Source organism: Ruditapes philippinarum, unplaced genomic scaffold (assembly GCF_026571515.1).
Source record: "Ruditapes philippinarum isolate M1 unplaced genomic scaffold, ASM2657151v2 ctg5709_1_1_1_1, whole genome shotgun sequence".
Lineage (NCBI taxonomy): Eukaryota > Metazoa > Mollusca > Bivalvia > Venerida > Veneridae > Ruditapes > Ruditapes philippinarum.
Window position 1 is genome coordinate 3,693 of NW_026867257.1, and position 12,810 is coordinate 16,502.

At 31.5% G+C, this 12,810-nt stretch overlaps 1 protein-coding gene and 1 long non-coding RNA gene across 2 annotated transcripts; both read left to right on the forward strand.

Annotated features, from left to right (window-relative positions):
• Window positions 1-3,494: 3,494 nt before the first annotated feature.
• Window positions 3,495-5,235, forward strand: LOC132735440 (uncharacterized; the record flags this gene model as incomplete). Its single annotated transcript, XM_060722382.1, has 3 exons — window positions 3,495-3,806; window positions 4,059-4,142; window positions 5,078-5,235. Coding segments are annotated over 3 exons (554 nt in total), but the record flags the coding sequence as incomplete, so codon positions are not given.
• A 4,032-nt stretch (window positions 5,236-9,267) lies between these two features.
• Window positions 9,268-11,727, forward strand: LOC132735437 (uncharacterized). The gene is made up of 4 exons (XR_009626451.1): window positions 9,268-9,366; window positions 9,879-9,908; window positions 11,307-11,351; window positions 11,648-11,727. It is a non-coding gene; the product is annotated as an uncharacterized LOC132735437 (long non-coding RNA).
• The last annotated feature ends 1,083 nt before the right edge of the window (window positions 11,728-12,810 follow it).

The following is a 12,810-nucleotide window of genomic DNA, read 5'->3' on the forward strand; positions in this document are numbered from 1 at the left end:
AATGAAATGACACAGCCACATTTATACAATAATCAAACAAAAAAAATTCATTGTAAACTTGAAGAAGGATTAGTCGCCTTTTTCAGTTAACTCAAGCTAGAGATTAAGGAGTCTTAAGAAAATGTTCACTGAAATGACTGACTTATCCACCTTAAAACAATTATAAAAAAATAAACAGTTTAATTATGCATTTATGTATTTTTTCAATGTGTCTTTTGAAAACGTTAACTAAAATGACGGACTAGTCAACCTTTTTTACCATATTTAAAAACTAACAAGTTCAATTACGAAATAAAAAGGAGACTAGTCACTCAAATCAAATACTATTCATTTTATTTAAGGAGTCTTCAGAAAAAAATAACTGAAATGACGGACTAATTCACCTTCTAAACAATAATCAAAACTGAACATTTAAATTATTAAACAAAATGGAGGATTAGTTTCGCTTTTTGCAGTCAAAACTCAAATCAAATACTAATCTATTTTTTTCAATATAAAAACATAACTTAAATGACAGACTAATCCACTTTATTTACGAAACGAAAAGGAGCACTAGTCTGCCTTATTTAAAAAAACTCAAACTAAAGATCAAGGAGTCTTTAGAAATAAAATGACGGACCAATCCACCTTCATAAAAATAATCAAATGCAAACAGTTAAATTATTTGAAAAGGAAGACTAGTCCGCCTCTTTTAATCTAATATTTTTCTTGACATTTCGGTATTTCTGTCATTTCAAATTCTACATTAGTGTCACCACTATGTTGATTCACGTGATTATAACTATTACTATTTTCTGTAGAGATATTACATGTAAAAGTCTCTCCCTGACTGTCCTATCGTGCGTGGCTGACTGAGCAACAGTATTGTTATATGAAGATTGATCATCTTACTGTATATGCACGGAGTTTCTGTGACTCTGATTGAAAACGTGCTGAAACAGAATTTTAACGTGATCTCTTGTTTAACGCTTCTTCCAATGGGGAATTTGCATTATTCTTATTTCTCACAGGTGTCTGTTCACGTGAATCGCAATTCATTAACGAAGCGAATCTATTTGGGGTTGCAAAGTTGATATTTCCCCAGGGGTTGTTGTTCGAATTTGGTATTTGCCCGATGATTTGTGATATAATTATATGTCTTGAACTAAAAACAACTAGAACTATCATTAAATGTGATTAATAACCCGCAAGACTTCTTCGGAAATGAGAAAGTTACTAGTAACAAAAAACCTTGTAAAACTTAAGATATAGTTATGGTTATATAGGGTTAACGCACGTTTTTCCGTGTTATAACGTCTGCAGAGTCCTTAGGAACGGTTGGTGCCCGAGCCCGGTAGGACGAGGGCTCCAACAGTTCCGAGGGACTCTGCAGACTTTATAACACGAAACAAATGTGCGTTGACGCTATTATAGCATACAATTTTAAAACAGATTCACGATGTCTATCTAATACAAAACACATACATTAATCCTTGTGCTCGGACGGTATTTATCCAATTCTACATTTTTTACGTATGCGTTTTATTTTTCCGGGCCCAACATCTTGGGGAAATATAAGTATGCTCAGAACCGAACGGAATTTCGGATTTTAATTGTTTTAACAAAGCTTAGCATGGCATATTTATATAATTATTAACTCAAGAAAAAAAAACAACATTAAATTACTCTACCAAAGACAAAACACGACCCTCAGAAATTCCTAGAAATATTTCAGATTGACGGTAGGACATCAGAATCGTTTTTTTTTTCAAGCACACACGTTTATAAAAAAAATCAGGCACTAAACATTATTTTCTGAAAGAAGTATAAAGAGCATTTGTCAATATAAACATCAATAAAACAACATTTTCTCATATTCATTTTGTGTTATCTTGTTTTGTAAGTTAATCGGAGGGTTAAACTGAATGGCAAACATTTGTTTACATTGACAGCGGTCCGTTTCTTAGAAAGGGCGACAACCAAGATTAGCGACGATGTCTATACGCCATATTTCCGGCATAGTTACTTGAATGCTGCTCGCCGTCCTTATGCGATAGAGGCCCTTGAATCAATAATTTCAATATAACAAGAGAGCATGACTCTTTGGCAAACAAGGCCAACTCGTCATTTTTGTTTGTTTACTGGGCCCTGTATGTATTACGCATAGGTAAGGCCGGGCTATAACAAGAACGCGTGACTATGTTAACACATGGTTCCGGTCCCGTTATAACATGGGCAAAACAGGGGAAAATAGCCGATTTTATGCTATAATTACCATTAATTTTCAAGTAATGCACTGGACAATAAAAAGTAACAAAGGGCAAAAACTCTTAAATGAGTCAAGATGCAGTCATGGTTCCTGTGCACTGCACTTCCTCTCAATGTGCTTGATCATTGAATGAAGCTGTTTTGAATTCCAACTATTAGTCTCCATCTATGCTTCGGACAAAAAAAAAACAATTGAAAAGTAACAAAGGGTAATAACTCTGTAATTACTTCAGATAGAGATATGGTTCTTAAGCATTGCACTTCCGCTTATTGTGCTTGAACATTGTATGAAGCTGTTTTGAATTCCAACCAGTAGTTTTCAGGTTATGCTCCAGATAATAAAAATTTACAAAGGGCAGTAACTCTGTAATAAGTCGAGATAGAGTTATGGTTCTTATGCACTGCACCTTCTCTTAATGTCTTTAGACCCTTGTATGAAGTTACATCGAATTCCAACCATTAGTCTTCAAATCCTGCTTTGGACAAAAAAGCAATGGAAAAGTAACAAAGGGCAATAACTCTGTAATAACTTTAGATAGAGTTATGGTTCTTGGGCATTGCACTTTCCCTGAATGTGCTTGACCATTGTATGAAATTGTTTTGAATTCCAACCAGTAGTTTTCAAGTTATGCTCTGGACAAGGAAAAGTAAGAAATGGCAATAACTCTGTAATAAGGGAAGATGGAGTTATGGTTCTTATGCACTGCACTTTTTCTCAATAAGCTTGACCATTGTATGAATTTGTATTGAATTCCAACTTTTAGTCTCCAAGTTCTGCTCCGGACAAGGAAAATGCAACGGACCGCTGAACTGACCGACCGACTGACCAACCGACCGACCGACCACCGGATGACTTCTATATGCCCCCACAAAACTTCGTTTAGGAGTTATAATAAGATAATTAGGTTAGGGTCTGACATTTGTGGACACTTTTCCCATTGGAATGGGAAAAGATTTTTTTTTTAAATCACTATTTCTTATCCAAATATGGATTACTAGTATGTCATTTGTAAAAGGTTAACACTAAATAGTTTCGGCCATTGATGATTGTATAAAATAGAGGTTTGTGTTAACACGAAATAGTTTAAGGGCCTTGAATGAAAAGGAAAATGGTTCGCGCAAACAAATTCGGAATGAAATATTATTTAAACATTTGAAATTTTGTAAACATTCTTTGTGACGAAATGCCTTTAAAAAAAAAGGCTTTTAAAATGTATATTAACCTGAATTACAATTCCTGTTTACAGAAAGACAGGAAAAGCAGAGCATGTGGCCACCAGGGCCATACGCAATACCAATGTCCATATATGGCTGCCCAGAGTCACAATCGCGAGGATGGTTGAAAAGCTATTTGATTGCCAATATGACAAACTATAATTTTGATAATGCGGTTCTTGACAAATTCTTTGGTGAATACCGTATCTCGCAAATCAATTCGGGAGAAGCAATTATGATACTTCGTTTTTGTGTAAAGTTCCGAAATGAGGCCATGCTTGATAAAGGACAATGGATTCCAGGAAATTACAGCATTTATAAAATCGGCGTATCATGTCCCTCAGGTATATTTCATTTCATTTTTTGATATTTGATGAATTTCTGATTGAATTCGTGTTAATCAAATCCGGAGTGTTCAATATCACTTACTTATTTCTTAGTGTCTGCAAGTTTCACTTTATTATTTTCGTCACTTTGCTTTTCGACGTTTTATCTTTACATCACTTCCTTTATTATCATTGATGTGAAAGATATTTGGCGATGATTTTAAAAATATAAAAAGCCCATACTGATCTTTGTATCACTATATTTTTCAGACTTTCAAGAATCTAGTATACAACTGCCTACATTTGAATTTATACCAGATGGTGTTGTTCCAAATATAACAGTATCTGAAGAAGGTATGTATATTTAAAATTAAAAAATGAATATGTAATGGATGTTTGTTTGTGTGTTGTAAGATATATTTTTATTTCATCGTGTGAGTTTGAAAACACTATTGACACAAGTGGCGTGACTGCACGTGAGAATAATGTTTTAGAAGTTCACGAGAGGAAATCAAGATACAGAATCAAATTTTCGTTTTTTATGCTTTGATAAAAAATTATATGAAATTTCCTCAATAATAATTTGTATAATTAAATCAGTTTTGCCCACTCAATGCCTCATTTTCTGGCGAAATTCCCACGAATATAGGAAGTCTTGAGGTGAAAAATAGATTCATAAATCAAAGTTAAATAGCGATGATATTATTTATTTTAAAGAAAAAAATGCATGATCCCTTGTTTAAATCATTTATACATATAACTAGAAAATTCAGTTTCATCCTACCAATCTAAATCTTGTTTTATATCCACTTATATAACGGAGTGGATATTATATTTGTCCCTATAGGTAAGGTACCATATGGTGAAAATCTTTAAAAAGTAGTCCCTTCATTGAAAAGTTTGAAATTATAGTTCGATAATTTTTAAAGATAATTCGGTAATCCACAAACAAGCATAACATATAAATGTATAATTATTTATTTCACGGATTTTCTATACACATAAGCAGACAATTAAGAGTTCGATGGGCTGAATAGTTTGTTGACTATATTATTGATGTTGTTATTCATTCGTATTACATTGCATCACTTCAATTACATGTTTAAATAATAAGCAATTTTGCTGAAATGTCGTCGATGTCTTCAAGTACTGATATTGTTCAATCATTTAAATCGGTTATCTAGTCTTTGCTTATTTGCCGTTTCATTTGCTTTCGTTGTATGTGTGTACATATTACTAATGTAAAGATTACATACAAGAAAAGTAAAGAATATAACGTTCCATTGAAGGCCATTCAGAAGAGTTTTTGACATTATCGTTGTGTAAAAGAACGACTTATACGGAAACAGGAGATTATTATGCAAACGTGTCATTCAAAATGTTGGAAACTGACTTCATGCTTGAAAAGGCAAGAGCTTTCTCATTTTATTGTATCCGAAATATTTAAAAAAAAATATGTTGGGTATATGCATTGCTATTTAGATATAACAGTATACAGTTTAATAAATACATGTCAAAATGATGTATATAAAGTTAGTTCCCTATTCCTTATTCCTTTTTCGAATAAGGAATCAGTCCCTTATTTCTTTTTCGAATAAGGAATAGGGAACTAGTTCCTGATTCCTTATTCAAATCTAAATCTGGAAAAGCAGAATTAGTTTTTATATAAGATAAAATAATGGTTGATCAGAAAACTAGAACGCTTCTTTCTTTTATTAAACCGGAGAAAATTGCACAAGTCAAACATCATAATCATAGAAAAAAGCATCCGAATCGTCATATTTTTATGCCCCGCCATAAAATGGCTGGGGCATATAGTGTTACCCTTTTCCGTACATATTTACTCAAATTTAACATAAGACATAAGTCATAAGAATACACTTTGCAAAGAGTCAGAAATTTTTAGTTTCCGTTCATTATCTCCCCAATGGTTGTACACATTTAACTCAAATTTGACATATAGATAAATCTTAGGAATTAACAGTTCAAGTTTGAATTCGGCCATGGTTAAATGATTTTGGACAAAATTATCTCCCTTGAAAATTTGAATTTTCAGTGTCAGCACTCATATTTTGTGGAAATGTATGTAGTCATTACTTTGGCTACACATATGAAATATGCAATTTACAACAGGTTAACACTGAATAGTGTCAGTGCCTTGAACTTTGTATAAAAAAATAAAAATGGTTTGTGTTAACATTGAATAGTTTTAAGGGATAAATTTTGAACTTAAAATGAAAAAAAATAACAACAAAAAAAACAATCAAAACAAATTTGGAACTTAATATTATAACATCTGAAATGTGGGTGCACGCGGGGGCATCCGTGGCGTGATGAGACATTTCTAGTTAAACAATTCAAGTCGATCCATGAATAATGAACCCGTTCCTTAAATCTCATAAAAAGAAATTGCATAAAGCATCTGCATAACAATATTTTGAAAATATGTCAGTTCCTTATTCAATAAAAATATCCGAATAAGGAACAGAAGAAGATACGCCAGTAGAGACAGCAGTTGCAGTTCTTTCTGATATATCTGCATAAGAATTGCAAGGATCAATCATTTAAATCATTATATAAAGCATCTGCATAAAATACTTTGAAAAAAAAATGTTAAAGTCGAATAAGAAATAGGGAACCAGTTCCTTATTCTTTATTCAATCGCAAATAAGAAACAAAAAAGTACGTAAAGAAAGTCATCAATTGAAGTAACTTGTTTTGTTTTTTTGATAAACCTGCATTATAATTGCAAGGATCAATCATTAAAATCATTGCATAAAGCATATGCATAAAATATGTTGAATAAAAAGTTCAAGTTCATTCGACTCTGAATAAGGAACAGAAATATATAAGTTTAAAACAGACACCAGTTGCAGAGATTTTTGATAAATCTGCATTAGAATTGCAAGGATAAATCATTATAATCATTTCAAAAAGCATCTGCATAACAATTTTTTAAAAGAAATGTTAAAGTTGAATAAGGAATAGGGAAGCAGTTCCTTATTCCTAATTCAACTCCGAATAAGGAACTCAAGAAAATACGTGAAGAAAGGCATCAGTTGCAGATATTTTTGATAAATCTGCATTAGAATGGCAAGGATCAATCATTAAAATCTTTAAATAATGCATTTGCATAAATTAGTTTGAAATAAATGTTACGGTCGAATAAGGAATAGGGAACCAGTTCCATATTCCTTATTCAATTCCGAATAAGAAACAAAAGAACATACGTAAAGAAAGACATCAGTTGCAGTTATTTTCGATAAACCTTCTTTAGAATTGCAAAGGATCATTCATTAAAATCGTTGCATAAATATCCGCATAAAACTATCTTGAAAAAAAAAATGTTCTAATCAAATAAGGAATAAGGAACCAGCTCCTTTTTCCTTATTTAACACCGAATAAGGAACATAAGTACATACACAAAAAAATGACACCTCTTGCGATTATTTCTAATAAATCTGCATAAGATATGCATGGACCAATCATTTGAATCATTGCATAAAGCATTTGCATACAACTATTTGGAAAACTGTTCAAGTCAAATAAGGAACATAATATACACAAAGAATAGCACCAGTTGCAATTATTGTTGAATAAGGAATAAGGAGCTGGTTCCCGTATTCTTATTGGACTTTAACATTTCTTTTAAAATATTCTTATGCAGATGCTTTATGAAATGATTATGAGTTATTCTTGCAATTCAAATGCAGATTTATCAAAAATAACTGCAACCGATGTCTTTCTTAACGTATTTACTTCGGTTCCTTATTCAGAGTCGAATTAACTTGAACATTTTTTTTTTCAAAATATGTTGATGCAGGTGCTTTATGACAGAATTTTAATGATTGATACTTGCAATTATTATGCATGTTTATAAAAAAATAACTAAAACTGAATCCGATGTCTTTCTTTGCGTATTTACATCTGTTCCTTATTTGGAGTCGAATGAAGTTCCGTTTTTTTTTTTCAAAATATTTTATGCGGATGCTTTATGCAATGATTTAAATGATTGATACAGGTTTATTAAAAATAACCGCAACTGATGTGTTTCTTAACGTATTTTCTTTTGAACTTCAATCGGAGTTGAATAAGGAATAAGGAATTCGACTTTGACATTTCTTTCAAAATATTTTTATGCAGATGCTTTATGAAATGATTTTGATGATTGAGTTCTGCAATTTTCAACAGGTTTATGAAAGAAAGAACCGTTTTCTGACCAACAATAGTTTCATCTTATATAAATACTAATTCTGCTGTTCCTTATTTAGAATTGAATAAGGAATAAGGAACTAGCTTCCTATTTCTTATTCGAAAAAGGAATTAGGAACTGATTCGTTATTCGAAAAAGGAATAATGTATAGTGAACTAACTTTATGTACATGTCGAAATGTAATCTTATTCACATTTAACATCGACTGGCAATTAGCACGTGTATATACAAAATATAATTTGTAAAATACAAAAGTTTTATCATGTATTTAATAAATTAAATGTCTAATTAGAACCATGAATATATAATTATGTTTTTTTCATTTTCAAGGAACTTTCGTCATATTTCTAAAATTAGCCAAAAAGTGGATTGCTGTTGGTGTCAGTCTTATAAAATAAATGCCATCTCATTTCTCGAAAGTCTGTTGGCAGGAAAGGCTCAGTTGTAAATTCCGTATTTTGTGCAATCCTGAACCCTTTACCTCATATATACGCGAAACAACACACTTTCACCCCTCCCCCCCCCCCCCCCCAATTAAAAAGGTTATCAAAATGTTAAGAACTTTTAGTATTTTGCATAATAGAAAACGTGACAAAGAATACTTTTTCAATATATAGCGGAATAAAACGTCATGACAAACAGACCCAAATAGTGAACAAAATGTTCTGTTTGGGCCCCACACACATGTTTCCTTTTGTGAAATTTTGATAAAAATGTAAGCACTTTTTTCGGTGCCACCTCTCATCCAAAAGGTACATCAGGGGGTTGTCAGTAGGGGTGTGTGTCCCGTTCTGTTTAGGGGTTTGGAAGGGGCGGCAGTCCCCCTCATCGGCAAGAAAATTTTGGACATGTGAGAGGCTAGAAATTACCCAAGGTCGATCATTAGGTAACGTGTAACCAACGCTGAAAAGCCTTTGACTCTATCTGAATTCTAAAGAAGTTGCAGCACTTTGATATCAATTTTGATGGAAAAAAGTTAACGCAAAATAGTGATTTTTGGCAATTTAGAGATGTCCCATCGTTGCCATTGTAACCGGAAATTTAAGACTGAGCATGTTGTTACAAAGGCAATTGTCCAGTCAACATTTGTGCCAAGTTTGATTAGTATTTAAAAAGTTTTTATTGTTTTATAGCAATTCGGACTTGTAACGGGAGACTTTTCAATGAAAACAGCCTTTTTTCACAAAATGTTCATGCAGTAATGGGTTAATTAAATGGCTTATTGCACATGTACATATAATAAAATAACATTGGTATTAGTTTCTAGTTCTTCTTAATCATTACAGGATCCAGATACAAGTTGCTCCCAATTCGACATGTCAACAGTGTCTCAGAAATTAACATACTGTTTTTATAAACCAAAAGGTATGTTTTTAGTGGTATTTTGAACAAAGAAATATATATGCATTTATATGTTCACGTACATTCATGTTTTACATTCCCTTAATTGGTTATATCTTAAATACTAGATGACGAGATGGTTTGTTTTTTCCAGTTTACAATTACGTTTATTACGTTTTTTTAAAGCATATCTTATTTTAGATAATTACACCCTTAGATTGTTTAAAAAACTTGTTTACCTTAATCGAAAAAAAAATTCTATGTCTTTGATGTGTTAAGGTCCACCATAACTAAGAATAATATATAACTATAATAATATTAAAATATAAACAACTATTTAAGCATTTTATGTACGTTGTGTAAAATGTGTGCTTTGTGAATAATAAGGAAAAATGATACATTTTGCCATTATGTTTTAAACGGATTAAAATATGATCTTCATGTGCCGTTATTTTAAAAAAATAATATGTTTCTGCAATAAATGTGCAAATGTTAATGGTGTTTTTCTTTGTTTGTTTAATTGATTTTTGTTTCAGTTACCAACATTGATTATGAATCGGCAACAGGTATGGCTTGTTTACAATTCTATTATCTTCTATTAAGTACCTACAGTACACTTTTCCATTTTCAATTAATCCCAACATCAAACTATAATTAAAAATAATTTTGTAAACATGTCGCCTTTCTTTATTTTGATTTTGTTTAACAATTAATAAACAGCTTGTGACCGTCTGATCAAATCCAGATATGTACTATCCGCTGTTCAGTCAGTATATTTGACAGTTTCTCTAAAGTAATAATTCATTTTGCCTAGATTGTAACACGGACAAGTCCATTTTAATGTATTTGGAGGGGTTAAACATCTGCAATCATGTTAATTATTAATTAAAATCAATCTCATTTATATATGGTTGTAATGTACTTGTTATTCTACTCTCTAAATAAAATGTATCCGTTATTACAAAATACGACATAAACGTTAATATAAAATAAATTATGTGCACAACGTTTAACGACAAGTTATCGCATGGTTTGTATTATTTCTTTGTTCTTTCTAACCCATTATACTCAGTAAACTTCTATGAACATTTGAAAACGGTATTGATATACAGATGTGCAAGTTTTTTAATTGATTCATACAGGAAAGAAACTCAACTAATATATAACAGTTGAGGTTTTTTTCGCACGCACCTTGTCTATATCAGTGTTTTTTTACAATTAGGCATCGGTACCAACATTCTGAAAAATGTAAATAAAGATAATCAATGAATTGAAATTTATTCTTATTAATACAGCTGCTTAAATGAAAAGGTACATCCTCTGAATGAATTAATTCCACTTGAAAAGTACTTAAATCTTGAACCAACATTACTTTCTGCACAAAGTGTTAAATATCCGTCTCTAACATTTGACGTCTTTAAATTTTCAAGAGTTGCATACCTTGTTTTATTCTTTTTTCTTTCTTCTTTTTTGGAGGCAGCGAAAACACTTTAAAACAACTGTCTTATCATAAAAAAGATGTAAGTTAGTTTACGACAGCATCTAATTTAGATGGTATTATTCATTTTATCGGGGGTTTTCATGTGAAACAAACGTAAAAGGGCACAATAGAGAGAAGTGCACATGCTTTTTTGCAAATTTCTTATACGAATTTGCGATTAAACAGTTAAACAATATGAAACTCGTTAGTGAATGGGTATAACACTGGCTGGGGCGGCGACATTTTGGGATGTTTCTGCAAAAATCGTCTCAGCCTTAGCAGAAACATCCAACAACTTCGCCCGAGCCAGTGTTATATCCTGGTAACTAACTGATTCATTACTATAACTATAACTATAACAAAAAAATCAAGTTCGTTATACTAGTTTAAGTGATAAAGAATCGTATCCATTCTTAAAGAAATAATTATCTTATTAAGCTGTTATACATTTGAGTTTTCATTGTGTTTTGTTTATAAATTTCAGAGTTAACTCTCAATCAGCGAAATCTCTCGCCCTTATTTGTAGGAGGTAGGATTATTTAACATCATGTCTTTAAGACCTACAGGACACGAATTTGCAAACGTTATATAATCAAGCAGCAGGCGTAATAGCATATAAATGTATGACTTACCTGTGTTGTTATTCAAATAGGAGTATGTGTCTTAGAATTAATATTTACGAAATAATTACAAGCTTTTACAGTATGTATTCCTAGTTTAGACGACGTTTTTCGTACTCAAATTTGTACGAGCCTAGGCTATGAAAAATGAATGCGAAAGTGAATATCATTTTATCATTTTAAATATTGTTTTGTTCTAATTTAGAGACGACAAAGTTTTGGTTTTATTTTGACTGTCAGCACTCACTTGAGGTCGTAATGATTGAAACTAAGTCTTCATTTTCAGTAAGTATGTCGGTATCATTTAATTCATATAATCCTTATTATAACCAAATCTGCAGAGCACTTACAAACTCTCTGGACATTTGTAAAGTCTGATTAGGCAACTTCCGAATTCATAATAGTTCTAATATTGATGACGGACTGTTTTAAAATATACATGAAACAAATTCATTTATTTCAAATGAATTGACCTCGTAATTTAAGGAGAAAATTTATACCTTTTTCATTCGAAGCAATAATTTGTGTAGCATTTTACTTTTTTTACTCACAAAATTCTTAGTTTATACAATTTTATATTTGAGGAATTATTACTGTTAATAATGTTTGCCAGATAACTTCTACAATTCAATGATATCATTATCAGGACAAATCATGTAAAGATATTAAGCAAGTAATTATGCCACTGTAATCAACCATTCAATACCATATACTTGTATACTCATACGTTTTGTTCTGAGCTGTTTGAGATCAAATACGGGTTACCTTAAACAATAATCAAGTCATTTGGCAGCATTGAAAATAACGCAATACAAAACTACATGAATATCAATTTATAGTGTTTATTATATGATTTTAAAGTTACTCGATTACATATGCTCAAACTTGATATTTGAAAATATTGATAATTGCAACACAGTCTTAATGTAAATAAACAATAAACATGTTTTGACTTCACACAAAGTAGATATTTTATGCTTTAACTCTCACACACAATTAGTGGACACGCTTTGAATATATAGATCTATTAAAAAATGGCCGTTATTTAGCTCAGTCACCAGAACCGTAAGTTCAGGGTGAGCTATTTGTATCGCAAGGGGATGCTCGGTTGTTTGTCGCCATGCGTCAACATTCATCTTCTTCTTCTCTGAAACTGCTGAGCAAATTTAAATCAAATTAGGTCTGTCGCATCTTTTATATAGTCACATTTTATTTTGCTCTTATCATTTCAATAGGCTCTATTTATGGGTCAAACGGGCTTACAATAGAAAACCTTAAAACATATTTTTTTACTGAACTAATTGATAAATGATCACTTGTCTGTAGCATTCTTAATTCGTTTTTTATTAAAATTTAATTTGTTCAAAT